Source organism: Natator depressus, chromosome 10, assembly GCF_965152275.1.
Source record: "Natator depressus isolate rNatDep1 chromosome 10, rNatDep2.hap1, whole genome shotgun sequence".
Classification (NCBI taxonomy): domain Eukaryota; kingdom Metazoa; phylum Chordata; order Testudines; family Cheloniidae; genus Natator; species Natator depressus.
In genome coordinates this window covers 24,069,838-24,097,192 of record NC_134243.1, presented here as the reverse complement: position 1 = coordinate 24,097,192, position 27,355 = coordinate 24,069,838, and the positions used below count along the sequence as shown (strand labels likewise).

The 27,355-nt window shown below is 39.5% G+C and overlaps 1 protein-coding gene across 1 annotated transcript in view; it reads right to left on the bottom strand.

Annotated features, from left to right (window-relative positions):
- GRIN2A (glutamate ionotropic receptor NMDA type subunit 2A) overlaps positions 1 to 27,355 on the bottom strand; it is a 288,119-nt gene that overhangs the window by 53,155 nt on the left and 207,609 nt on the right. Inside the window, exons 5-9 of the mRNA XM_074965468.1 lie at positions 24,662 to 24,830; positions 24,382 to 24,535; positions 21,781 to 21,906; positions 17,920 to 18,149; positions 6,562 to 6,722 (exon numbers count right to left, since the gene is read on the bottom strand). Of these exons, the coding sequence (XP_074821569.1) occupies positions 6,562 to 6,722; positions 17,920 to 18,149; positions 21,781 to 21,906; positions 24,382 to 24,535; positions 24,662 to 24,830 (840 nt within the window). The remainder of the gene's footprint in view (positions 1 to 6,561; positions 6,723 to 17,919; positions 18,150 to 21,780; positions 21,907 to 24,381; positions 24,536 to 24,661; positions 24,831 to 27,355) is intronic.

Below are 27,355 nucleotides of genomic sequence, written 5' to 3'. Positions count from 1 at the left end.
GGTCCTAGTCCTCCAGTCTCTTTAGCATTCCTTTCTCTCCAAATCTTTTTGAATAGGCACTTCACAGAGACTGCCCCAGAGTACTACTATTTTCCTGCAAACACCATTCCCAGTGTAGCTGGTTCCATTACTGCAGCCTTAGGCCTGAATCTGATTTTATACCAGTTTTCCACTGATGTGTCTCCACTGAGCTAAATCAAGTTATTCATGATTTACACCCATGTAAACAAGGATAGACTCGTGCCCTGTATATCTACAGTGACAAATACATTGAATTTCTACTCATTTTTTCATTTTGTATTGAGTAAGTGGAATGACATCTGGGATGTAGTCTCTTCAGATCCAGCATTTAATTACTTGTTTATTTGAGGCTTGCAGTCATGCTACTTGTCCATGCTATGAAAATTACTCTAATCAAGTTCCAAGTAGTAATTACAGGAGGGCTGATAGAGATAATAAACATTTTTTCTGTGTAAATCGGATCTCACGTTGAACCTCAATCCTAAATCTGATCCTCCATCCAGTGAGTGAGCACGACAGTCAATTAACTATCCTGAGACCTGATTCTAAACCAATACCAGTCAGCTCAAGTACCACAATAGGTGTTTTTGCAATTACTTTTTAAAAGCTTTGTTTTCTGGCTCTTCCAGCCCTTGTAGTGTCCCGATGGTGGAAAAAAGACTAGATTCAGTTGTAGCAAACACAAAGTGGATTTTTAAAAAATTCAGGATACTGTGTGCCCACATACATACACACGCACTACAACACTCCTGGCCTCTCTCATTTACAGATGGTGTGTGTACTGCAGTGTTGCCACACAAAGCCCTGGACAAGGTTAATGGAATGGGCTGCTGAGTGTCATGGATGCCCAGACCAATAGTTTTCACTGTCCAAATTAGAGATCAGGACCGACACCCTGTGGAATCTATTTTTCATAACTATTGTAGAGGACTGCAAAGTAGCAAACCTCTTTTGTTTTCTTATAATTCATTTTAAAATGAATGAAGGACTAGCATCTCCGTTTTGTAAAAATCTACTGAAGTTAATGGAGTGACAATGGAGCAGAACTGGTGTACTAGAGAACTATCCCTTAGTATTTTGCAGGTCTTTTCTAGTCTATCATCCTTTATTGATTAATAAACAAAATTATTAATGCAGAAAAATAAATTTATAGTATTCTGTGTGTGTGGAGTTCTGTGTCTGCTTCCTCCTTTGCATCAGCTTCTGACCTGCAGCAGTTTACTTTAATAACCTAATATATCAAACACCACTTACATGATTAGCCTTACGTCTTGCTAGAATATTTGGTATTAAAGTAGGAGTTGAGCCAAATCGACTAGAAAATAAAAGTATCACAGAAATGCTGCCGGTTTGGGGGGAATTTTCCACAGACTTCTGTTGTCACCAAGAACATTTACTATTTTGTACGCTGCTTTAAGACAGAAAATTCCAGTGAGGCAGATTAGAGCAATGACATGTTATCTTCCAGGATAAAGTGAGATTGTATTTCTCCTGCAATCACCCATGTTGTCACTTCCAATTGCCAGTGCTTCTAAAGGAAAGATGGACTTTCAGCTACCATAATAATAAGAGAGAATAATGAGAAATGAGAGTAAGGAAAATCTCATGGCATAGGTGCTGGATCTAGGGGTGCTGTCACAGCCCCTGGCTTGAAGTGGTTTTCATTATATACAGGATTTACAGTTTGGTTCAATGGCTCTTAGCACCCCGACTATAAAAATTGTTCCAGCACTCTTGTCTCATGTTGTGGGACACCTGCTGAGAAGATAAAGGGGCTGCACACTGTGTGGTAGGATTGGGTCCCAAAGGCTAGCATATGATTCATCATAGCATCCCACTCAGCATGCAGGTACAAGAGGCACCCAGAACAGCTAATGTCCCAATACATATTCTAGATCATGCCATGATGATAATTAAAAGTCAGCCATAGTGCCTAGGTTAATAACTTCCTACTGAACTATCACATTATTCTTTATACCTGTAGAAGTGGCAGTGCCATTTTGTATGCCCAAAGACTGAAAACTGAAACTGAAAAAAAACCCTCACATCCTTGTTCAAATATCTACATACCTATAGACAACACCCAAACAGCAAATAGCATAAGGTCTGCTGGCTGCTTAATACAAAAATACATGGTATTTAAATGTCTTATTTTGCATTAAGCACAGGGAAATGGGAACAACTTTCAGGCTCAGAGAGGGAAGGACAGTTGTTGCATGAGGAAATTGGCTTGCTACCTGGCCAGAAATGTCAGTACCAAAACAACATGAACACTGTTTTTATGGTATTTCTAATAGCGATGGTCAAAGTTCAAATGATTTGGAAGTTCTGGTCACAAAAGTATACAAAAAAGCTGATGCTTATTCAAAGCCAGTGTGAACCTTCAGAGTCTGAAAAAAACAAACTGATATCTCACAAGAGGCCACTTTCTAGTCTGATTTCTATGTGGGCCAAAAATACCACACCATTATTGTTAGATACGTATTGAGTACTAAGTATTCATTACTGTATTAAGGGAGACCAGACTCCTGCTCCAAGGAGTTTTCCATGCTAATTAGACACTGACAGTACAATACAAATATAGGGACAAGAAAGAAAGAAAGAAAGAAACTGAGCATTAAACCTTCAAGCAGCTAATGCTTTTAGCTCTGGGGGCCCCTGGCTTCAGTCCCTGGTTTGCTGGCCAAGGGGAATGTCATCCCACAACACATAGTCCACATTGCCAGGGTAAAGAAGAAAAGCTGAAAGGAATGGAGTGTGATGAAGGTAAGAGATAGATTGGAGAGGATGAGAATGAAGAAAAGAGCCCGTGAACTTGGCCAGGAGGTATTCACTGGTGACCTGAATGACAGTGGTTACAGTGGAAAGGAGTGAAACTGGACTGCACAGGAATTAAAACAGTAATGAGGGCATGAAGGCCATGAAAATAGATGGCATACTAAATAAAATGGCAGACAAAGGGGCAGAGAGAGATTTGGCAGTTGCAGAAAAAGCTTGAGCTAGCAATGGCTGAGAAAAAAAACAGATGAGTTCAGCAAAAAAAATCAATCAAATTGACCTTTTAGTTCTCAGGACGAATAGTCTAGGGTATGAAAAGTTTGGCTGTTTTCTTTTTGTATTTGTGTGCTGTAAACCTATTGTGACTGTAAATTGTAGGTTTTGTTTTGACATTGTATTTAATAAACATGAACATAAAGAGGAGTTCAGATGGGAAGCAACAGAAGCCAGTAAAGAAGAGGGAATGGAGTCACAGGGGCAGGTCAGTTCACTGAGATTGAGCCATCTCTATACTGAGTATGTAATAGCAGAGATGTGGTAACAGAGGACCTCCTGACTACAGGTGACACAAGTGACATAAATATAACTCAAGAACATAACGGGAAGCAACTGATGTGCTGGCTGGGTGCAATACAGTGTTCTGTAGTAACAGAGTGAGTGTCCACAATCATAACACTGATTTGGACCCTCTGCAGCTTTTGTTCTGCAGAGTCTCAGGGGAAATAATATCCAGCCCCTTCTGACTGTGGTGCTATAATCCTGCTGGCGTGATAGATACTAGGATATAATCAAAGAAAAAGTGACACTTTTGTAGTCTGAAACTTCAGCAGCTGATGGTGTATTTTCACTTGCCTTTTAATCCTTCCTTAGATGCCATGAGACAAAACACTAAAGAACTAAGCTGTATGTAACAGTTGTCTTATACTGATCTGGAAAATACTGTACATGGCAGGTTATTTGCACCATCTGCTGCAAAAGTGTCACTCAAGGGAAGCAGGGTAGACACCTAGGAATGTCCAGGTTGAGAAATCACTTAGAGGAGGAAAAGAAATTCCTGCGGGAAAAGTCTATGAAAATGAATAGTTTATGCTGTCAAGAGGATTAAATCTTGTAGGGAGGAGGAACAGCTGGTGCAACAGGAATCAGTTTTGAGTTTTAGTGGGTATTCAGAATTCCCTTGCAACCAGCCAACTGCCTTCACACACCATCACCTGAATGGTGTTTTATTTGTGTTTCACAGCAACGTCTTAGAGTCTTTTATAGTGCAAGCAGCTGGAGCAAAAACGACACTGCATAAAATGTGTACAACCCCCCCGCAAGTACACACAACAACCCAAATACACAATCTTTGGCCAAGAGAAAGACTTTTGCTGAGTGTAGCTACCTTCAGGAAGTTTCATACAGCAAGCAGTTAGTCTCAGCTGTCCAATCATGATTCACAACACACATATAAACTAGCAAACATATAACTTGCACTGGTTAGACATAAGCTGCAGTGCTGCCTTCAGTTTTGATATTTTAAAAAGACATTGACAAATTGGAAACAGTTCAGAAAAGAGCAATAAAATGATAAAAGTTTATAGGACAGGACCTAGAGTACAAGTAAAGGCTAAGAGAGACTTGAGCATCTGGACATAAGAAGAGACATAACACAACTGTCTACCAGTACACAAAGGAGATGTATATTAAAATGATAGGCACCTGTTATTCTGATTGGATAACGAGGCCCAAACAAAAGTAACAGGTTAAAACAGCAGCAGGAAAATTAGCTTCCATACTAACTTTAAATACTTATAAGAAAAGATATGCATTAGAGTAAGATGTGAGATTGCCACTGGTGGAAATATACCGCCACTTAATTCAATCTTTGGCTAACCTGAACCTCTCATTTGATTAATACATTTGGAATCGAATCATTAGTAAAAGTGAACAATCTCCATCTTCTACTATACTTAATTTTGATAGTTTTAATCAGGTTTTAGAAAGAAAATGTCAAATTCTGAAGATGACCCATACATTTATAAAAAATGATCACAACTAATGTTGTGTTGTTCAGAAGTTGCTACTGTAGCAATATGCACTGGTATGTGATATGCAAGCAGTGAGACACACCTGTAGGGTGCAAATGGATGGAGATCAACCTTTCTTTCAAAGAAGAAAAGACTTGTTCAAAGACAGGAAGGCAGTGTACAGTGTTTACATCTGTGACGGGGTGTGCATACCCTGCACTGGACAAGAGGGGGTTAACGCCACACTATGGGCGGTGGAAGTCTGGCCCCCCCAGACGTGCTGGACACACCCCAACTACTGCCTCGGTATAAAAGGGAGCAACCCAGCTCATTCTAGGCTGACTGCCGTAGGGGAAGGACCTTGGGTTGATGCGCCAGCCAAGGAGCCATCACAGCCTTTGCCTGCAGGAACTGGAGACCCTAAGAGCCAGACTGGAGGGCTGCGGCTGATGGAACCGCAGGGAATCACCCATGTTGAGGAGCCCAGGAACCCCAATGGACTACAATGCCTGGAAACGTAGTAGGAAGTGACCCAGAGAGGATGTGGAAGTGGTACCTCCCACCTGAGTGAAGTAAGCATGTTTCAGTGGGAGTCCCCGCTGACCCAATGGCAGAGCACTCTGCCACCGTCATGGCCCTGGGTTGAAGCTCGGTAGAGTTGGGTGGGCCTGGGCCTCTCTGCTTGGGCTGTCACCCTCCCCCACCAGTGGCAGCCCCTTCCTCCTGCCTGGATACTGGCCATTGGGCCTCACTTCCCTGTACCTAGGGACTGCGATATTGACTCCGGCCATTGGGTCGCACTGCCCTGTATCCAAAGGCTGTTATATGGACCCTGGCTGCTAGGCCATATTGCCCTACACCTGAGGGCAGTCATATCAACTTTAGCCACTAGACCACACTGCCCTGAACATAAGGACTGCTGGCAGTGACTCTGGCCACTTTCGGCCAAGAGGCTGTCGGGGAGACTGTAACGGCAGCGGTATCACAACCCTGCCCCGAAATGGGGACAGGGTGTGCATACCCTGCAACAACATCCAAATTAAGGTATTTAAGGAATAAGGACATTGATGCTGTTACAATGTTGGCAGAAGAATTAGGCAACATTTGCAGTCCATCCCATCCCAATAGATTTTATGAAGAACAAAATCAAATGGGTTTGTGTCTGTGAGAATGCACAATGCTAGATCATCAGCAATAAGAAAAGGAACATTTAAAAGGTATAGACTAGCTAGAAGAGGGGACGGGGGGGTTGCCATTCACAAAATGGCCACTTTAAGGTTGTACCTGCTAGGCTTTGCCAAACTTAAAAGGCTAGTTCCAGAACGGTAGCAAGGCGAGAGGGGAGGGTTTCCTATAAGAGGGCAAACCCTGCCATGGGGAGGGAGAGAGTAGAGAACAGATTGTCACAAATCATGCTTCTTCAGTGTTGGGCATATTACCAATATATTATGGTTTGGGTTTTCATATTGATTTGTACTTTTTTTCTTCTCAATTTGAGAAATTTTAATTCCATATTTTGAACCTACCACATGTTTGGTATCACAGCCTCCAACATGATTAAAATGGCACACATATTATGTGCAGACAGCTTTTGCTCCCCTGTGGTTACAAAGTCCATCGCTGAGAAGAAGAACCATTCAGCCAGAACCAAGGCTTGGTATCTGACAGGCACTTATCATTATAAGTGTGGATCAATATTCCTCAGTTTCTGTAAAGCCTGCAGCTTTCATTAAAATAAATAAAAAATGCTTACCCAGTTTTCAAGCTGACCAATGCATCCTCAACGCCTTTCTGATTATACTTTGTCATATAGAGGTGCATATCTGGGTAGTTGTTTCTGATGTTCCTCTCTGTGCTCCCATTTGGAACGGTTCCAAATCGAAATGGGGGTGAATAGTCATATGGCCTCTGAAACTAGAGGGAAGGAAAGAAAAATGCAAAAGAGACATGTAAATGCATGGCCTAGGTGAGACAACTCTACCAGATTGATCTCCTGTTAAACAATTTGCATAGACGGCCTGAGTTTTGTCCAGCTAAAAGCTCCACATCACCTGCTTCAAGGACAACTTGTGTTTCCGCCATGCTGGACTGACACCTCCTGCAAAAGCCCCTCTTGTCACTTGTGGAGCTGTATGAAAATGTTCACACCCAAAGTGACATCAGTGCATTTCTGATATTCTATATTGCTCCCTCACAACCTCCAGGGTGTCTCGTGATGGCAGCTGAGTTGACCACAGGAGGCTTGAGACACTGGAACCAGGAGGATGTCCCTCCCTTGAAAACCAGTCCCTCCCTCAAAAACCAAAAGCTAAAAAAAAGAGCAAGCAATGCAGTGGGGATGGACAGGTGATATGCCATTGCCAGCCACGCTAAAAATACAACCCTCAAATGAAGTCCTCGCCATACACATGCTCTTATTTTCTGTAAGTTTTCGGTGAGATTTTGCACAAGAGACAGCATAGGATGCAAGGAGCCTTCCCTATCATTGGCCTCTGGCACAAGGGACCACAAAGACTGTACCAGACTGGCACCTGCAGCCTGCTTGCCAACCCACAGGGAGAGGGCAAGGTCAAAGGGAGGGAAATTGGCTTGAAACAGTGCAGCTGCCTTCATGTGGATGGAAGTTCATTCTGCACCCTTTGAAAAGTGCAGCAGCAGCTGCCTTATCTCCCTGAACAATGCCTTTGACAATCCCTGTTGGGATAGTGCATACCTAAGCTCAGCCCGGACCTTTGACTTAAAGACAAAAGTAATTCATTTATGAGCCTGGGGTTGGTGGCTTACTGGCAGCGAGGAGTTTTTTCAAACAGACTCTGGATAGGGTTAAATAATGGACAAGCTGTGGAGCTAGGAAAGACAGAATGGACAGGCATCACACTGGGAATGTTTCAGTATTTCCATGGGATTAAAAGTAGCTCTTTGGGCTTTTGGGTTGCAGACTGAGTAAACATTTGGATAACATTGTAAGGAAATGTTACCAGAAGTGAAGGTTAATTAAAATGTTTTGTTAAAATTGGCCCTAAACTCAAGTAACTTGACTAATGAGGAATTTCAATTTAATATGACTAAAAGCAATTAATTGTGGGAAAGACATTATCTAGGATCCTCACTCCACAGTTTCAATGGTAAAATGCTCTTTGTATTATTTCTGTAAAGTTAGAGTCCCAATCCATCTCCCATATAGTGCGAGAGTCAGCCAATATTCATTTATACAGCACTTGCTTCCTTTGGGCCACAGAGGTAGTGCTTTCTTTCATAAATTTTGCTCTTGGTACAGCAAGAATTCCCAGGGTCCAATGCCAACTGTGAGACAGACTGCAAATAGGCTTGCCCATAAACTATTTGCTATAGGAACATTTTCACTTCTGTCAAACCTTGGCTTTAGACTCAAAATAGTTCTTTATTGCAGTATATTTTTCATGGGATGACATTGCAATTGAATACTTCATTTTAATTAAGGCTATGGCAAACTAGAATGAAAATAACTTTATTTCATTTAATTTTGTTGCAATATGCTTCTTCCTGTATATTTCTATTTGCACATTCACACTGCTTTCCTGTTTAAAGGATTATTTCCCTACCTTATCTGTGCCAGTTGATTCAGGCTTACCCTAAAATCAGACATTTACACTTTAGTTCATACTTTGTGTAACTGGTTTCTTGCTCTCTCCTTTCTGCATTTTGTAAGCAGAATTGAGCCAAATTCTGCTCCCGGATATATGCCCACAACTTCCATACATGTCTGTGGGAGTCAAATTCTGAGGGGAGAATTACGTCCAGGTGTTTGTTTGACTTATAATTAGTGTCTTAAGATTAGTATGACTAGTTCCTCAAGTACTAAGGCTGGTTTAATTTCCTGGTCAAAAATGTTCAGATTTTAAAATTTCAATGAAATTTTTTTGCTGTTATTGGAATAATTGAAATTTTTTGAAAATTCAAATTTGATGAGTTTTTGCAAGCTCTACTCATAGTACTAATGTATAAAAGCAGAGTTGGAAAAAAGTGAAAAAATTGTTTGAATGGCTTAGTGACTTCTCAAGAAGTTTTGCTCTATTTTCACTTTTCATGAAGATCCATATGAGCAAAGCTGTCTTCATAGGATTGTTTGCAGGAAATGAATTTCAGACTGACAGACAAAATTCAATTCTAAAACATTTATTTAGGGCAGAAATGGCTTATAAAGTACAGGTAATTCAATCAAAGAACAGAATAAATAACATATGACTTAGGAGACCAATCAGACAACTCAAATACTGAAATGCTAATATTAAAACTCAAAAAAAGCAAATCGTTCAAGAAGAATCCATAGGCTGGACTTTATTGCCACAAAACATTCAACCAAGTATTGCTAGCCAAGAGCAAATTCTTAAAGGAGTTAAATTTTTTTAGAAGTGATGGTCTGTTCATGCTCTGCAAACAGGAAAAGAGCTAAATGCAATGAATAAATGTACTGCAAATAGTTCCCCCAGTTCTAAGGAGGAATTTGAAAATTTCAATGATACTTTTAATAATATCTATTCTATGAACTGACATAGGTTGGAGGGAGCATATAGGACCTGTGATTGCATCAAAGATCCACGAAGCATGGGTTTGAGAAGGCAGCAAAAAGCCTCACTTCTGGCAAGCCTTGCTTTTAGACTCAAGTTCTCATATATTTTCAATCATTCTGAAGCACCCTGATGGGAATTGGAATATATGGTAGCTATCAGGATGCAATTTTCTTTTTAGACCTTTTGTGAAGTATTTTCAGCTCTTTTTTATTGTTAATAAAAATCTCTAAATTAAATGCAGAAAACTTCCATTTTGATTGTAAACGGACATTTGCTATTATTCAAAAGGCTATCAATCCATTCTTAACTCCCCATATTATGCCTGCTACTGGCACTGCAGTATATACAGTAACCAAAACCTCTCATCCACTGATCTAGGACCCCCATGACACATGTATAATGGTCTGAGCTGAGAGAATAGTCTTATTCTCATTTTTATAGTTTGTTTTCATCTATATGCCTTTCTGCTCCAGATGATTTCATCCAAGTGACTGATATCAGGCCTGCATGATGATACCCACATTTGAACTCTCTTCCTTCTCAAACACCACGGTAGAGACGGATTCCAGATATGCTGCCATCAGTCTATTTCTAAACCAGTACAGCACAAAGTAGAATTACAAAAAGTATCGTTAAAGTCACGGCTATCAAAAATTCACACAGAAGCTTTCATCTGACAATTCTGATGACACTCTGTGGGAATGTCTCTGCTGCAGCTGGGAGCATGCCTCCCAGCCCAGGCAGACAGACACTTGCTAGCTCTTGTCAAATTACCATACTAAAAATAGCAGCATGGTCACTGCAGCATGGGCTAGTTACCTGAGTATAGACTTGGGGCATCTGGTGGGCTTGTACCTGAGTGACTAGTCTGTGCCACTACTTATGCTGCGACGTTCACATCACTATTTTTAGCACACTAGCTCAGGCAGAGCTCGTGCATATTTGTCTACTCAGGCTGTCTACGTAGACATATCTTGCGTTGTTCTAATAGCAAGTGGAAGGGGCAGGACAAGGAGAGAGGGCACCAGGCAAAACTTTTACTCCAAATGGCCAGTCAGCCAGTCTGCCTCTTGACTTAACTCTGCTGTACACTGACAAAGATGCAATTAATCATATATCCGTAAATAACTGCTCAGATGTTTGCCCTATATTATTCCACACAAAAAAACCTATGTTAAAAGAACTGCATAGTTGCAAAATCAAGGATTCCGATGTTAGGAAATGCCAGAATTAAGGCTGCCTGTGCAAAACAATCCAACCTGAGGCAGACATCCAAAACACAAAATTTCAGCTTGAATAGTTGAAGTTTAGTAAAGTTAAAAGCAGCTGAAACAGGGTCTTATAATGGGAAGTGCCGGGCCACCTTAATAATACGCGGAGCTATAAGTCCTACATATAATTAGGCTTGAAAGGATTCGATTTTTCTCAGTAATGTCTGTAAATCTTGATTTCACTGTACACACAAACCAGTGAAAAAATAGTTCCATTGATAATAATCAAAATTTAAACATAGGCAAAGTAAGACTTCATTGGTAAAATCCAGCGATTTAGATTTTTTTTAATTAGGGTGGTTACAAATGGACTGGTGAACGAACATTAAAACCAGATAGGATTTGTGGATTTAAGGATATTTACTTTGTATATTTTGACATGTGATTTTAACAATTTGTGTTTTAATGGTTTATACATCTTTAACATTTTGAATTTTAATATCTACCACAATTAAGTAATTATTGACTGACACCCCCCAATTTCCCACAGCTGCGAACATTTAAATCAATAACAAAGTATAAAAATGATTACAAATAAGCACCAATATTATCCATTGAAATTATAAAAAGAAAATCTAATTCTGCCAAGCCTACCTATAATAAAGGCAATCGAGCTATCATCATCTCTCCTCTCCACAGGTCTCTTATCATGTCTGGAGCATTTAATGGGTCTTAAAGTCTTGAAAATTTTAAAGTTATTTTTTTGTATGTTTAATATTACAATGGGGTTCAGAGACCCTGAAGAGGATTGGGGCCCTGCTGTACTAAGGGCTCTGTACATATAGAGAAGTAGACATGAACCAGACATGACATTCTAGAAATTCATGAGCAACTACACAGTGCTGATCATCAGCTTGGATTGTAAAAAGAAAACTTTTAAACAAACTGAACAATGTCAATTTCTGAAATATAGGTGCCAACTTCTAGACAAATAGTATAACGTCAGTCTCTAAAATACAATCTCCAAATTATGCTCAGACCTGTACAGATGCACTGAAGGGCAGGGCTTCTCCATCACATCCACATAGAGTTAGTGCTCAAAGGAAGTGGTCCTATGACTAACAGTACCTATTTGTGCTGACCCAACCCTCCCAGTGGTGATTTTTCTGGCCAAGGCTACAGCACACTGGGATACTTACACTTGGGGATGGGAGGGAAGTGTTCACTACATCTTACAAAAGAGATTGCATGACCTGTAGATATCTGGGCTCTCCTTCTCCCCATCTTGTGTCTGTTGTGCAAGGCCAGTTACATGCAGTCCCTGAGCACAAGGCCCATATGGAACTAGCAACCACAAAGGCAGTGTGGTCACAAACTAATGGAGCCACCAGCCGTGGAGGAGACCACATGCTAGAGCCCCTTAAGGTGCCCACCAGGAAAAATACCCATAATTTTCTACTGTTGTTCAATAATCTTCCCCATATTTTTTTAAAAAGGCATCCTGTGCTATAATAAGTAACAGCTGCTCGGAATGCCAACCTTTTGCACTTACTTTGTGTTTATACAAAAAGTACACCGAGGCTTTTAAAAATCCTTTTAAATAAAAAAGGATGTCAAAACATAATTTCCTCTTTTCTTCTAACCTCCTGGAGCATTGTGAAGAAGTTTCTGAACACCCACTTGCAGTACATTCTGTGCAGGTACTTCTGGTGCGACAAGAATCACATGGAATTCAGTGACTCATTTACAAGAATGCTAAAGAGAAGGGAGTCACAAAGGTCTCAAAGCCGAGGACAAGGGTAAATTGCCTGTCACCATATATTTAGCAAAAGAAAGAGGAGGAGGAGGGAGAAATAAAACATTCCTTGGATGGGAAGTTATTGAATGTTGAGAGTCAGGGACAACTGCTCAAAAGAGGGATAGGTTTCTCCTGACTCTCCTCTATAAATACATCACCAAGGGAATTGACAGTAACAACCCCAGTGCCTGGCTGGGATCACTTCATTGCAGTGACAATATTGACAAAGGAGCTTGACTTTTCAATTGTGACTAGAGAAAACAAAACAAAACAAAAAAGTATTGATTCACCAGCCAAGAATTCATAGTGAAGTGGATTTATGAGTTTCTTTATGTCCATCTCTTAACAAATACAGAATTATAGAGCATCTCTTTAATGGGTCTTTAAAACTACTGGAGTTTTTCTTCAGCTCATTATGCAGTGTCCGTTTGAACTGAGTTTCAGGGTTGGTTGGTTCCTCTCCCCTGGGGTCCCCCCCCCCAGTCTAATCTTGCTGAGGGTCTGAATTCTCTAAAGAAACCACTAATGATAATTCCTGGGCTATTATATGAAAAGCATTAGGGAATCCTACCAATGAGTGCCAAAGCGCCAAAGAGAGAAAAATATATTTATTTTAACATGATTAGGATTATTGCCCTCATAACCCATGGTTACTTGTTTTAAACACTAATTATTTTAAATCTTTAAAGTCTGAGAACATTTCAGGAGGCAGGGGGTGGGAGGAAATGTATGTATCTAAAAGAACATCTTGAAGCAATCCTTTATTTTTCAGGATTTCTAGATACTTTTACAAATTCACTGAAAAGATGTGGCTCCTCTTTTACGTAGTATCTATTGGTTAGGAAGAAGGGAATCTAAAGATTGTAAAATCAAAATCATGTCCATAGACTAAGTACATTTTTAGTAGCAATATGGAAAGGAATTACTGGCATTTTCTGGCTAAAGATTTATTTATTTTTTGGGGAGGAGTTGGGGAAGGGAAGGACAAAACCCATATAGGAAATCACAGATCTACTGAAATCACTAGCTGATGGCCAAGACCAGTGACATGTATATTACCCATTGCCTATATATTGGCCAGAACTTTGAATCTAAGATCTTTCGACACTTTCAGTTCCAGGTTGCACCAAAAGCGGGATAGGGAGTGGAGTGGGGAGAGCAGCTTTTTCCAGTTCCATTTTTTTTCCTCAAATGAAAAATGTCATTTATCTGTCTCACTGTTAATTATTTATACTATTTAAAATAAAAGTATCTTTAAGGAACTTCTTTACATTCTTCCAAAAAAATTTGAGACACTATGACTTTATGAGAACAAAATTAGTCCTGCTCATTCTGTTTCTTATCAGTCTTTCCTATGGCCATCTACATAGGCTGTAATTAACTCTTTCTATCTCTGAAAATTCTGGGGATTGTTCAGGGCCTGGGTATGAAATGCAGCTATTTAAGCTGTTGCGTTCCCTTGAATGGTAGCTTTAAAATAACTTTATGTGTTCATTTCTCATAATCCAAGTATTTGGGTACAAATCCTCTGTCCTGTCTCCGTAAGAGCAAAATGAGAAAGCACACCATAGTGCTCAAAATTTAACGTGAGATTTGATCAAAAGGTACTGTACTAGGAAAAGCTGCTTGCATGAACACAGTGGGACACAGTGTCACATTTATGAAGATTTACACATCAACTACAGAGTGCTATCACAAAAACACATCTGCTACATATCACCCTCTCACTCTTTCCATTTTAAGAAAGGGAAACATAAAAATGTCTGCATCAAATATTTCTTGTGTTGCAATTTAAAATAATTTCTCTTTTTCCCTGTTCCCATCACTGACTTTTGGTAATGGTTTTGTAAGTTAATTACATTGTTGGTACTATTCTTAGAAATAGTCTTCAAATGTTCTACCTTTAACAAAATACGTATTGCATGTCTTCATGGTGCAATTTTTCATCCTTCTAAACCTGTGCAGAAGTATCTGTTTTATCTAAAAGGGAAAAAACAGTTACTTACCAGTATTGTAACTGTTGTTCTTCGAGATGTGATGCAGATGTGTATTCCATGTAAGTGGGCGCGCACCCAGCACATGGAAGCCAGAGAATTATGGCTAGCAGTACCTGTAGGGCTGGCCCTTGTGCCCTGTGGCTATAGCCCCATCCCCTGGGGATATAAGGGCAGCACCACCCTAGCCTCTCTCAGTTCCTTCACACTGACCATCAAGAGTGCAGGCTCCAATGCAGAGGGGATGGAGGCTGGATTGTGGAATACACGACCACATCACAATACAGGTAAGCAACCATTTTCTCTACTTCGAGTAGATGCAGCCATGTATTCTATGCAGGTGACTCACAAGCAGTACTCGCAGGAGCCTTTTTAAATAAAGACTGCAGAATTTGCATTAGATCTGGATGCAATAGTAATACCAGAGTGGTTTGTAAACAGATGTACAGAGGACCAAGTAGCAGCTCTGCAAATGTCCATTATAGGAACATCAATTAGAAACATCATCAGTGTTGCCTGGGCCCCATGGAATGACCACACACCCTTTGAGGAGGTGCAGTCTGAGGTACTTTGTATGCTATCATGATACAGGAAGTTATCCACCTGGAGATCATCTGTGAAGAAACTGCTTGCTCCATCATTTGGTCTGCACATGACACAAACAGATGAGATGAAGAATGGAAAGGTTTAGTCCTATGCAGGTAGAAAGCTAAACATTGCCTGACATCCAGTGTGTGAAAATGCAGCTCATGTGGAGTGGTACTCAGCTTAGGGAAGACCACTGGTGAATATATCACTTGGTTCAAATGAAACTGAGAAACCACTTTAGATAAAAACGTAGAGTGTGGCCGCAGATTTACATTGTCTTTGGAAATTGCACATAAGGCAGCTCTGCTATCAAAGCATGCAACTCACATACTTGCCTTGGAGAGGTTATCACCACAAGGAAAGTGGTTTCCTGACACAAGAGAGAGAAAGAAGAAGTTGCAAGAGACTTGAACAGAGGCCCCATAAGAGCCACTGAGACAATATTAAAATCCCACAAAGCAACCAGTTATTTCACTGCCGGATGGAGATGAGTGACTCCTTTCAAGAACCTCACTGCCATGGAATTTGAAAACACTGTGTTCCCACGGATGGGTGGATAAAATGCCAAAATCACTGCCAGGTACACTCTCAACAAACTAAGTAAAAGACCAGAAGACTGAAAGTGTAACAGGTACTCCAAGATGTCTTGGATATAAGCCACCTTCAGCTGAACTCCCTGAGCTAACAACCACATTGAGAACCTATTTGGTCAAATAGGCCACTCTGATGGAGGGCTTTCTGCTGTTAAGTAAGATTTGCCAGATGGCCTTCAAACATCGTTCCTCATCATCATCTAAACATGCAGCATGTTTAGATGATGAGAGGCAAGGAGCTGAGTGCTGGATGCAAAACCTGACCACGATCCTGAATCAGGAGGTTGGGATGAATATGAAGATATATGGGAGGGCCATTCAGTAACGTGAGGAGGTCTGAGAACTAGCACTGTCTTGGCCACAGGATAGCAACGAGAATGAGCTTGGCATGATTCAGTTTCAGTTTGAGAATGACCTGCAGATGATCAGAATTGGAGAAAAAGCATACAGGGGTGTATACAGGAGTGCTAATTTCCAGGTCAGAGCCCAGACTGAGACCCCTTCAGGAGCAAATCATCTGGCATTTCTTGCTGTCTCTTGTGATGAACAAGTTGATTGATAGAATGCCCCAAACTGCAAAGGTGGATGGCAGGATGTTGGGCTTCAGAAACCACTTGTGATTCAGGGAGAAATTTCTGCTGAGGTGATCTACCAGGTGAATCTGGATCCCAGGTAAATGACTGGTCACAGGGCTAATGTTTTTGCTGATGCAAAACTGCTAGAGCCTAATTGCCTCTTGACACAGCATGATCCCCCGTCTGTTCACATAATACATCACAGTGGTATTGTCAGTAGAGATGTGCACTGCTGAGTACGTGATGTGATCTTAAAAGGCCTGACAGGTATTGCAGATGACACAAAGCTCCAGGACATTGATATGCAGACATGCTTCCTGTCTGCATATCAATGACCAGAGGCACTTCTGACCAGAGGCACTGAACTTTTAGTGACCCCAGATGTGCTCCCCAACCTATTATAGAGGCATCAGTGACAATAGTCCTGGTCACTGGGGACCATGTGAAAGGAATGCTCTGGCACATATTGCCCTGAACCATCCACCACCACAAGGAGTCCAGAATCAGTGGAGGATTCCAGTCTGCCCGAGGGATGATTATTTGGATGATAGACTGACTTCAGCCATATCTGATGAAGGCGAAGTCTAGCTAAGTGCACTACCTGTGTGCATGCAGCCATATGGCCTAGCAACCTCAGACATACTTGGGCTGTGGTTGAGACTGAAATTCCAGACATAGATGTAAAATTGCATGGAATCAGTCAGCCAGCAGAACTGCTCTCAAACTTGTAGAGTCCAATGAACTTGATTATATGAGTTGGAACCAATGTTGACTTCCCACAGTATGGTACTGGTTAGCACTCCTCTTTGGAAGAGTCTCTCTGAGTCCTGGAGTGGTCCCAAGTAGTCTTATGGGACCTCTTCCTCGCTGCCCCAGAAAAGGGAGAATGATTCCTCTTCTTCTTGGGGGAAACAATAGGGTCTGAAAGTGAAGCAGCAGCACTTGCCAGTTTGGAAGGCAACTGCTGATCAGATGAGGGCTTGGTGCTGAAGTAGGTGTCCCGGCCTGCTCCAGAAGGTATTGCTTCAGCCATAAGTCTCTGCCACCTGAGTCCTCTTTTTGAATGATTTACAGCTGGAACACCATTCCTTAACGTGTCCCTCACCGAGACACAAGCACTTTATGAGGTAATCACCATTGGGGATGGCCCCCGCATGATGGATAATGCTTGAACCCTGGTGAGGGTATCACACAGGGCAGACAACTACTCAACCTAAGGTACTACTATCTAACTATTACGTAGAGAAAAAACTCACAGAAAACGGAGACCAAAATGTGAGGTGAAAACACCAGGCAGCTCCGATTCTAGCCACAGGCGGTGAGAAGGAACTAAGAAGGGGTTGGAGTGGTGCTGCCCTTATCCAGTAAAGGGAGAACCTAGCACCAGAGGTGCGAGCGCCGCCGCCTCTACAGGTACTGCTAGGCAAAATTCTCCAGCTTCAGTGTGCTGGGCACATGCACACCCATCTGGAATAATACACAGCTGCATCTACTCAAAGAACATGAGTTTAATGACTCACACAACTTAGTTTCACATGACTTCATTTCACTGCATATTTTTCCTTCAGAAAAAGAATATAAAGCCTCTATAAAAAGAGATTTATATTTTTTTTATTATTATTTGGACCCTGGGCTTTTAAATAAAGAAATAAGTGTAATATGAAGTCACATAGTTTCATTGAAAGCAGTGGTTGCAAGTTTGTATCTTGATAGGGACTTTTAGCATCTAGCATATCTGATTAACTGAGTACAATGAATTGGAAAATGGAGATTGGGTCTCTTTTCAGAACTTGAACACCTACCTTTTTATCACTTAGCCCAGTCACCTGGTCAACAAATTCCTCTTGAATCATAAATGCAGCCAGGTTGGCAGTGTAGCTAGCCAGGAAAATGACAGCAAAAAAGGCCCAAACTGACACCATGATTTTACTGGTTGTCCCTTTCGGGTTTTGAACAGGCACAGAGTTGTTGAACACCAAGCCCCAGAGCAACCACACTGCTTTTCCAATGGTGAAGGATGGCCCATGGGGAGCTGTAATTGCAAAAGGCACAGTCGTTTTAGTTTTACTTGACTGCAGTTCAATTGGGTTAAAATACAATATATATTAACAAAATACTCTCAAATGGGTGGTTCAAATCCTTTCAGTATGAACCCATTATATTCCTGATGGAATAATTTCAGTTCTTTAACCACTGTACTGAATACTGTAATTGCAGTTCTTTCCATATTTGTTAACACATTATTCCAACATTTTTCAAGGTAGAGTTTACCCAAAATCAATTTTAGAACGAAAATTGAAAACATGCACTGTAAGTTTGGGTTTGGATGAGATGCAAAGGAAGGGGGGATATCTCTCTCACATAAACTTATGCCACAGTATTTACCATACTGCTAGTCTAATATGGCAATCAAAATTTAAAATGCAATACATTGGGATGAGTGTTTTATAAGTAAATACAAATATTTCTGTTATATTATTCAAGACTTTGTCCTCTCTGCTCTATTTTAATGACGCTTCTTGACATTATAAACTCTACTGATTAGTTTAATGCAAAGCCTTTCCCACTTAATTATTTACATTCAGAAAATTAAATTCTGAGCTGAATAGTTTAATCACAGTTAAGAAAGTTTCCATTCTGAATAATCATTAAGGCCCATAGTCAGCAAGGTTTTTCAGCATGTACTTAACTTAAAGCACGAGTAGTCCCACTGACTACTACAAGGAACTGCTGACATGCATCCTGTTAGGCACATGTTAAGTACCTTATTGAATCAGGGCTAACAGGATACATTCTCTCCTCAAAATGCACAGTTAGTTCCCACTTTGATTAGAGAAGTATTACCGGGAAGAATCTGACCCAACCAGTCACGTTTTTAATCAGTTTTGATTTTTTCACTTCAGATGAAAGATGTGGGAAAAAATGGCCAACATAGAATCCCTATACTCAAACAGGAAGAGAAGTGGGCCAGCAAGGATATTATCCATTTAAAAATCATTTACTTGTATAGCCCTGTGTCAATAGGCTACTAGAAAATTCGATTTAATTAGAGCTGAGTAGGAAACTGTTTCCTGTCCTGCAAGAAGTTTTGAAATGTAGAAAAATTTTCACAAAAAGTCAGAATCTCAACTTTTGCAAACCTAAAATTAAAAAAAAAAAAAAATCAGGACAGATCAATCAAAATGTTTCATTTTGATTTCAACTTTTTATATTATAAATTAACTTACATTTATCAACACAATGTTTTGAACCCTCCAAAAAAATCAAACATTGTTTAAAAAAATGGCAACATGGGACATCACTATAATTTCAAAAAAACTTTTCCTTCTATTTTTCTTTAAACTGGAAACTAGCTAACACTGACCTTTCCTGCAAACAGTTTCAGATTTAGAGAATCTGGGTTTCCTAATGCAAAAACAATTGAATCAAAAAATTCCTAATCAACACTAGAATTAATAGTACTTGCTTGACTTGCTTTTTTTGAAGTCTGATTTACAAGAATTAATTTCTGTATAATGCTATCAACCATTTTAAACACTTAAACAATATACAGAAATATTGAAAGGAAAACAAATACGATGTAAAAGAAACATTCTAAAGCAATAAACTCCTACTCACACAATGGGTATGAACTTAATTTATACTCTCATTTCAACAGAACTCTTCCTTTACTACGATGTTAATTTTTGATGTTACATTCAAACAGAATGACTTTTGAAAAGATTATCTGCTTCCCTGACTGCAGTGGCACTATGAGAATATTGTGCAATAAATATATGTAATGGAACTGACTTTTGGTTTATGAAAGCACCTTTCAAGGCCATTAAAGGCTGAGCTGATAGTGTGGATAAAATGTACTTTATGAGCAGTGGAGACAAGAAAAGCATAAGCCATTCAAGAAAAGCGAAGCTGGGTATAAAAGCTGAAGTTTAGGTTTTTTATCATTGTTCTTTTTGTCACTGGAAGCTGAACTACTATGGGGCCTGATCCTGCAATCCTTGCTTCTGTGAGTAGGACAATCCCACACAAATATCCTCATGGTTCTAAGACTCGTGTAATTGGAATCAATGGAAGGACTGGCATAGGTTCAGTGAAGATGGAAGGATCTGGTTTATGGCTCGTGCTACTTCTCTGTAGATTAATACTTAAAAAAATGCTACATTAAATCATTTGGCCTTCACAAGGTATGGTGTTTAATGTTCTCAGAAACCAGGAATGTATACTACCGAGAAGGCTCCAGGATTTTTAGATAATTATATAGTGACATCTGTTTAATTTTACATGGCCTGATTTTCAAAGGCATCAAATCAGGTTCAAATCACTGGGACCTCAGGAAGTCACGCCCGCTTTATTTTAATGTTACATCAAGTGTGAAGATCCTTGCTCATCAGCAGATGTATGACTGTTATACAATATGGTTTTTCCTCTGCAAATAACATTCATAACACTTAATATATTGAGATAGATGATAACTATTAAATCTATTAGGGTTTGTTAATATTTTATAAAGATGGAACTATGAAAGCTACATGACATCAAAGACTTAGGTAAATGTGGCTAGGTGGAAAGAGTGGAAATATTGCCCCTAAACTGCTGCTTTTACCTGTGGTTTTCATAGGGAATCTCTTCAGAAAATACATTCTAAATTCTTTTGAGAAAAACCCAGATGAAAAATGTCATATGTTCCTAAAAGGTTTATTAACCATGAATATTTAGAATTCACCAAAGAAGTGGGTAATCTACCTACTTTCTCAACTTCTTATATGAGTACCCATCGTCATAGTATCTGAGCATCCTGACAGACCTATGACACACACTAGAATATACTGTCAGCAAATAATAGTCCCCATGGTATTCCCCGAGTTGAAAGATGTTTAACTATAAAATAAAGTATGTGTGATGTAGTGAGTTAAAAAAATTAACCTATTAAACTGAAAGTAAAATAACAAAGTTAGATGCACAGCACAGCATAAATGCTTACAAGAAATATTCATTCTTGGGGCAAAAATGCAACTAAAATAGTTTAATTGAAACACGTACATTCCCTATAATAATTTGATGTAGTGGTATATTTTTAAATAATCAAATATTTTTGGAAATAAGGGAGCAAGTTCAGCATACAGCTGTGCACACTACGTTGTAAGGAACATGGCCCTTCCAAGCTTCCCCTTTCAGAGCTGAGCCTATTGCAAGGGAATCCTATCTTTTTTACAAGGACTGTATTAGATCCTGTTTAATCTCCATGTTTTTTAAAAATTACGCAGAAAACCGCACTAGTTTAGATCAGAGAGTTTGAATTCCCAGTCAATTCCCAGGAGTCAATGGGGGCTTGGAGTGCAAGGAAACTAGAATCAGACTCCTATGTGCTAAGATACAAATTAATTCCAAATATTTTCTATATCGATACTCTGGGCCTAGTAGGGTATCTTGACCACTGCAGTGTGATTTTCCATAATATCACTCATTCACCAACTTCATTACACTATATTAATGTGAAACATGACAACACAAGCTCTCAACCAGATAAAACATTTTAGTTAAAAGTAAATGTAGCTGTAGAGCTGTTCATATTGCTTCAATTTTATTGCTTGTTTTGAGAGGAGTGAGGGGAGGGAGGTGTGTAATTTTGCATAGTCCTTGATTTTGTAAAGTGTAAAGCTTACCTTTCCCTTTTGCTAAGTTCCTGTTATATCCTACAGGACTAAAGTACTCAAATATAAAGACAGCCATGGCGGACACAATGAGAAGCATCACAAACATCATCACCCAGACAGAAGCACTAAAAGGCTCTGCAGCAAAACAGACAAGAGAAACAGAAACACAGTTCATTAAACCAGTCACAGCACAACAAGAATTCTAATGTCTAGCAACTGTTTGTAAATTAGCTTTTACCACCAAAACACTAGCTATGTAATGATATGTAACAAGAGGTCAGTTTGACTGGAAGACTGAAAGAAAGAGGGAAAACCTGCAACCTGTCCTTGATTGCTGCTTCTAAATAGGCTAAATACAATTAAAATAATAATTCATCTTAAAGTAGAGTTGCAATTCAAGAATGAAGGCTGCATTTTTCTATTTCACTGGGCAAAACCTTCACTCACATTGATCAGCAAATTTTAGTTTGTTTTATCACAACTTTTTTGGTATTATATAAACATCTTTTAATTGTTTGTTTATATATTCAGTTATATGTGCCTATATAAACATGACCACTAAGGTCCTGATTCAGCTAAATCAGGGCTGAAGTACATATCCAATTCTCTCTCCCACACTTATCTTATCTAAGCCAAAGTGGATGGAAAAAAAGGTAAATCTCTGACTTTACAGACAACTTTGAAGTTTTAAGGAAAACTTTTACCATGCTCAGAAAAGGGAAGGATTTACTGCCTCGAGAAGCAGTTTATACCCATAATTGTTACAAATATGAAGATTATCTTCAACTCTATTGAGGGTAGTAGAGTTAATCTATAATAATTTCTGTGCCTGTGACACATCAGGAGATATAGGCAGCTTGCTGCAGGGATAAGACACGACAGGCCATTCACTCAAATGTCTCATGTAAGGGCATGTGACCACTGAACACGGAAGAGAGCTTTTTATTTTACTTTTTCCTCTTCTTCCATTGAGCAGGCATCTCTATATGTTTCTACCACATGCAAAGATGGCCTTTCGCAAGTTATATTTTTAATCTCTGGAACAGATTTTTTAAGGTAAGTAATAGTAGTTTTTGCCTAGCTTCTTAGCAAGTGTAGCAATAATTTTGCTAAATCTGAATTACATGTTTTGAAAGATTATTTAGAGAGGGAGTGATGGACTGAGATTTATTTATTTAAATAAGATGGATCATACCCATCTGTAATGAGAATATTTTTGCTGGAATAGTGTAGCAAGTAAGCAAAACAACAACAGTTTCTTAAGGGGTGCTGGAGACTTCCAGGTCAGTTTGGAAGTAGATAGACATAAGGGGAGCCCTTTTAAGAAACCCAGATTGTGTTTATAATAAATATTGTGTTATTTATTCATATATTTATATTTGTTTATTTATTCACATATATTTATATTGTGTTATTTATTCATATATATTCAATATTCATATATTAATTGGTGTAAGAGCTATGTAAAAATTAAAGGGGATTAGGATGTGTTTTTAAAGGCGAAGGAGTACTGAGAACCCAGAGATCATTTTAGATGTTGCTTTAAAAAAAAAAAAGACATAGGCTGAATAAGTTTTAATTTGGGAGAACCTAGTTAAGATACAATTTGAAATACAGATCAGAGGAGATGTGGTACAATATCAGAGAAGTTCTCTTAGAGGTACTGAAATGTCTCCGAATGTTTCTGATCAGAAATAAATATTAGACAGAAAACGTCCAAGACTGTCAGCAATGCTACACCTCAAATTAAACTAGGTAAAACAGAAATAAGGAAAAGGGCAGAACAGGACAATGCAGCTAAGCTGGGCTATAAACAATAGTTTAAGCAGAATGTACTTAAATAATATAAACAGTCTGGCAATGAGGTGTAGAATTAAAAAATAAACAGAAGCAAACTAAAAAGAGCAAAAAGCACCATCGAACAACAAATGTAGAATAAATAACTAAGTGGATCTTCACATCACATATAGTTACATTATAATGGGCCCAACCCAGCCATGTGGTGTGCGAAGGATAGCAGGGGAGCCCCCAGGTGAGCAGCTAATAATAAAGCAGCCTCAGCAAAAGTTACAGGCTGGTGGGAAAATATTTTAGAAAAAAATTCTGTGTGTGTTAAACGATACCACCAATAATTCCAATAATTTTATTGGAAAGAAGAACATGGTTTATTGAAAGGGAAGTAACGAACTTGAATTTAATCAAAGATAAAACCAGCAAAAGAAATGCTGTGGTGGATGTAACTTACCCATAGTAGTCGTGCTTACAAAGAAAGAGCTTTCCATTAGGAGGGGTAAGTGCTGATTCTCATGTTTAAATCTAAGGAATCTCTCTCAAAAAGATAGGAATGTTCTAAACAACAGGAACTTTTTAAGTGCAGTCAGTGTTGATTTTCACAAAATACTTGTAAGATCTAGTTTGTATGACTATTGGTAAGATACATGTTTTGGGTGAGATCTGAACTACCATTTGTAAAAGACCCTAGAACCTGGAAACATAACATAGCAAATAATGAGGAACAATGCAATCAGATTCTTGGTGATTATAGCAAAAGCTCTCAAAGTCTATGGAAATGCAATTAAACTGATCTGGAAGGAGGAAAAAAAAACATACCTAGAAATGCAGATGGAGAAACCGTGCCATTGCTCCTTGACACCATGACACTTATCCCAGTCTCAACAAATGGTACTGAAAAGTCAACCACTTCTGAACGCTCTTCATTAATTGTCAGAGAACCCACAGCCATAACTGCTCTCTGATAGACCACCTGATCCAGAAAGAGAAGAAACCAACAACATTACCCACACTTGGTATACCATATTTCTCCAAATGAATTCAAAACACTTGTTTGCCAAGTTTTTACTTAAGAGTTCTTTTACCTAACAGAACTTACTTCACCAATCATTCCATTCCACACATTATTGACCTTTTTGCCATGCTTCCCATTGGTCACCAGATATAGGTCATATGTGAACTTCACAGTTCTAGATAACTTCTTCAGGATGTCAATGCAGAATCCCTTGCAACATTTCTTTATGTTAGTTCCTTCATTAGTTGAATTGCTGTTAACATGAAAGAAAGAACCAACCAGTTCAGTTATGAAAAACAGAAGAGGCTACATACCAGCAAGTTTTACTGTATTTATCAGTAGATAAGTGGAATTCAAAAGTGAGACATACAGACAGTGTGGTAAAATTCTGCCTTGCAATGTTTTGCTTCTTCATAAATTTGTTCAGCATTTACATAGGATGGTGATAGTACCTTATAAATACCCTAGATAGATTTAATTAGCAATAGATTGGATTGTTTGGTATCACACTTCTGCCATGTATCTTATAAGACAGCTACAAATTCCTGTGACCAGTTTTACAAGAAGGGGATGGGTACCCACATAGCTGAAGGTAGCACTGGGTCCAATTTAAAACTACTGATGTACTTGAAATAGCACTCGGAAGAAAAGGGGACTTAACATACTGAGCTATAATAAATATAATATAATATAATATAATATTGGGGCTAAATTGCTCAGATAATGAACAAAAGAGGCTTAAATAAACTTTTTGCCATACTGAGAAGCAATTGACGAGGACCATTGTTGTCTTGGACCAATTTAGAAATAATAGTGCACACATGACATTTTATATGGTGTTAGCAGGTCTTGCCAATAAAATCCTTATCTTTAAATGACTCAGCAGGATTAAACTGAGCCTTATAAATAAGTGTTACATAAATCAAAAGCATGTCTCTAGTACAAGGCTCATTTCAAACATATAATAATAAATAAAACCCAGTTCTTATAGAGAGCTTTTCATACATAAATTTCACACTACTTAAAGGGATGCAAGTGTCATTACCCCAGTCAGATGGGGAAACTGAAATATAGAACTGAAGTATCTTTTCCAAGATTATACAGAAGTTCAACGGTAGACCCTGCAATACAACATAGGCCTCATAACTCCCATTCCATTAACCTTCCCACTGGAATATACTGTCCTCCTGTGTAAAGAGGTTTGTATGGTCTTGACTAGAACTGGATGGGAAATTTTCAATTAATTCTTTCTCCTCAGAAAATGTCAATTACTCAAAACCAAATGTTTTCATGGAAATGCGTAAGTTTCAATGAAACTTTCATTGGAAAGATTTCTCATGTCCAGGGGTGGCTGGGAGTATGGGAGTGAGTGAGAGACAGAGACCAGCCAGAATAGCCAATAACCTGTTGGTGAGGGCACTCACTTGGGAGGTGTGAGACCCAAGTTCAGGTCATCACATGCCTTAACCAAGAGGCCACAAAGCCAGCCCCTCTCCCTGGTCCAATGAATATTTAATTATTTAGACAAAAGTGCAATAGCTTTTTGCAACAGGAGAGACACACACACACACACACACGTGGCTTCTTGTCATTTAGCACTTATGCCTTCCATTATGTAATTCTCCCACATGAAAATTATATTAAATCATTACAATCCATTTTAATCTGAAAGTGAGGAGAAAAATCTCCTTGCAGTTCCAATAGGTGGCTCTGGGCCCCTGTATTTTGCCCTCTGGAAGTACACAGAATTCCCATCAGCCTCAAGCAGAGTTCTGTGCATGCAGAGCAAGCAGAATAACAAAACTCAGATCAGCCATGTGGATTCAAGAGGGGAAATTTCTCTTACATTTTACTTCAGTGCACATTTCATGACCATAGCAATTTAGAAAAATGTGAGTGTTCTGATAGGCCATGTTGATGGGGTGTTCACCCACACTTGCCCTGAAAGGGTTAATGTAAGGTAAGAAGGAAGCCAGCTAACCAAACAGGCCACAGCTGAGGGCAATCAGGTGGTGTAAGTAATCCCCTGGCTGAATAAGGGAGCCCAGCTGAGGAGGAAGGAACTGGGCTGAGTTTATCAAGCCAGGAAGCTGATAGCAGAGGGAGCTGCAGGGAAGCAGACTGCCGTCACTCCCTCAGAGAGGGGAGGTGTGTTTGCAGCTACAGTTACTCCCTGAGAAGAAGGAGCTGTGAAGCTGGCAAACCTGGGGAAGCCAGGAGGTAAGGAAAGGGCTGAGGGGAAAGGTGGTAAGGTCCAGGAGGGAACAGATCTTAGCTTCTTGATTAGAGGGTCCCTGAGCCGGAACTTGGAGTAGATGGTGGGCCCAGGTTCCCCTGCCAGCCACTGAGGAATTGGCACTGTGGGGTAATGAATGGGAAAACTGCAAGAGACTGCAAGCAAGGAAAGATTTTGATACCCTGGAAGGGGAAAATATGTATAGTGACCTGGGTGGAGGGTCAAGTCACAAACAAGGAGAGAGAGAGTGTGAGCAGTAGGTTTGGTGTGCAAGGAGCAACAGAAGGGGCCCTGGACATGGAAAGAGCTAATCCCCACAGTAGTTTTGAGTGGATCCTGTGACATCATAGTAACCCTAAGGGTTTTGTAGGAATACATAAAAACAGCAACAACAAGTTTAGAGTCTGATCAAAGCCTACTAAAGTCAATCAAAAGACTTTAACTGATTTCAGGAGGCTCTGGATGAATCCGTATGTAACACCATTCATCCCAGTATCTCAAGTAGTTCCACAAACATTGTTGAACCTCAGACATCCCAGTGA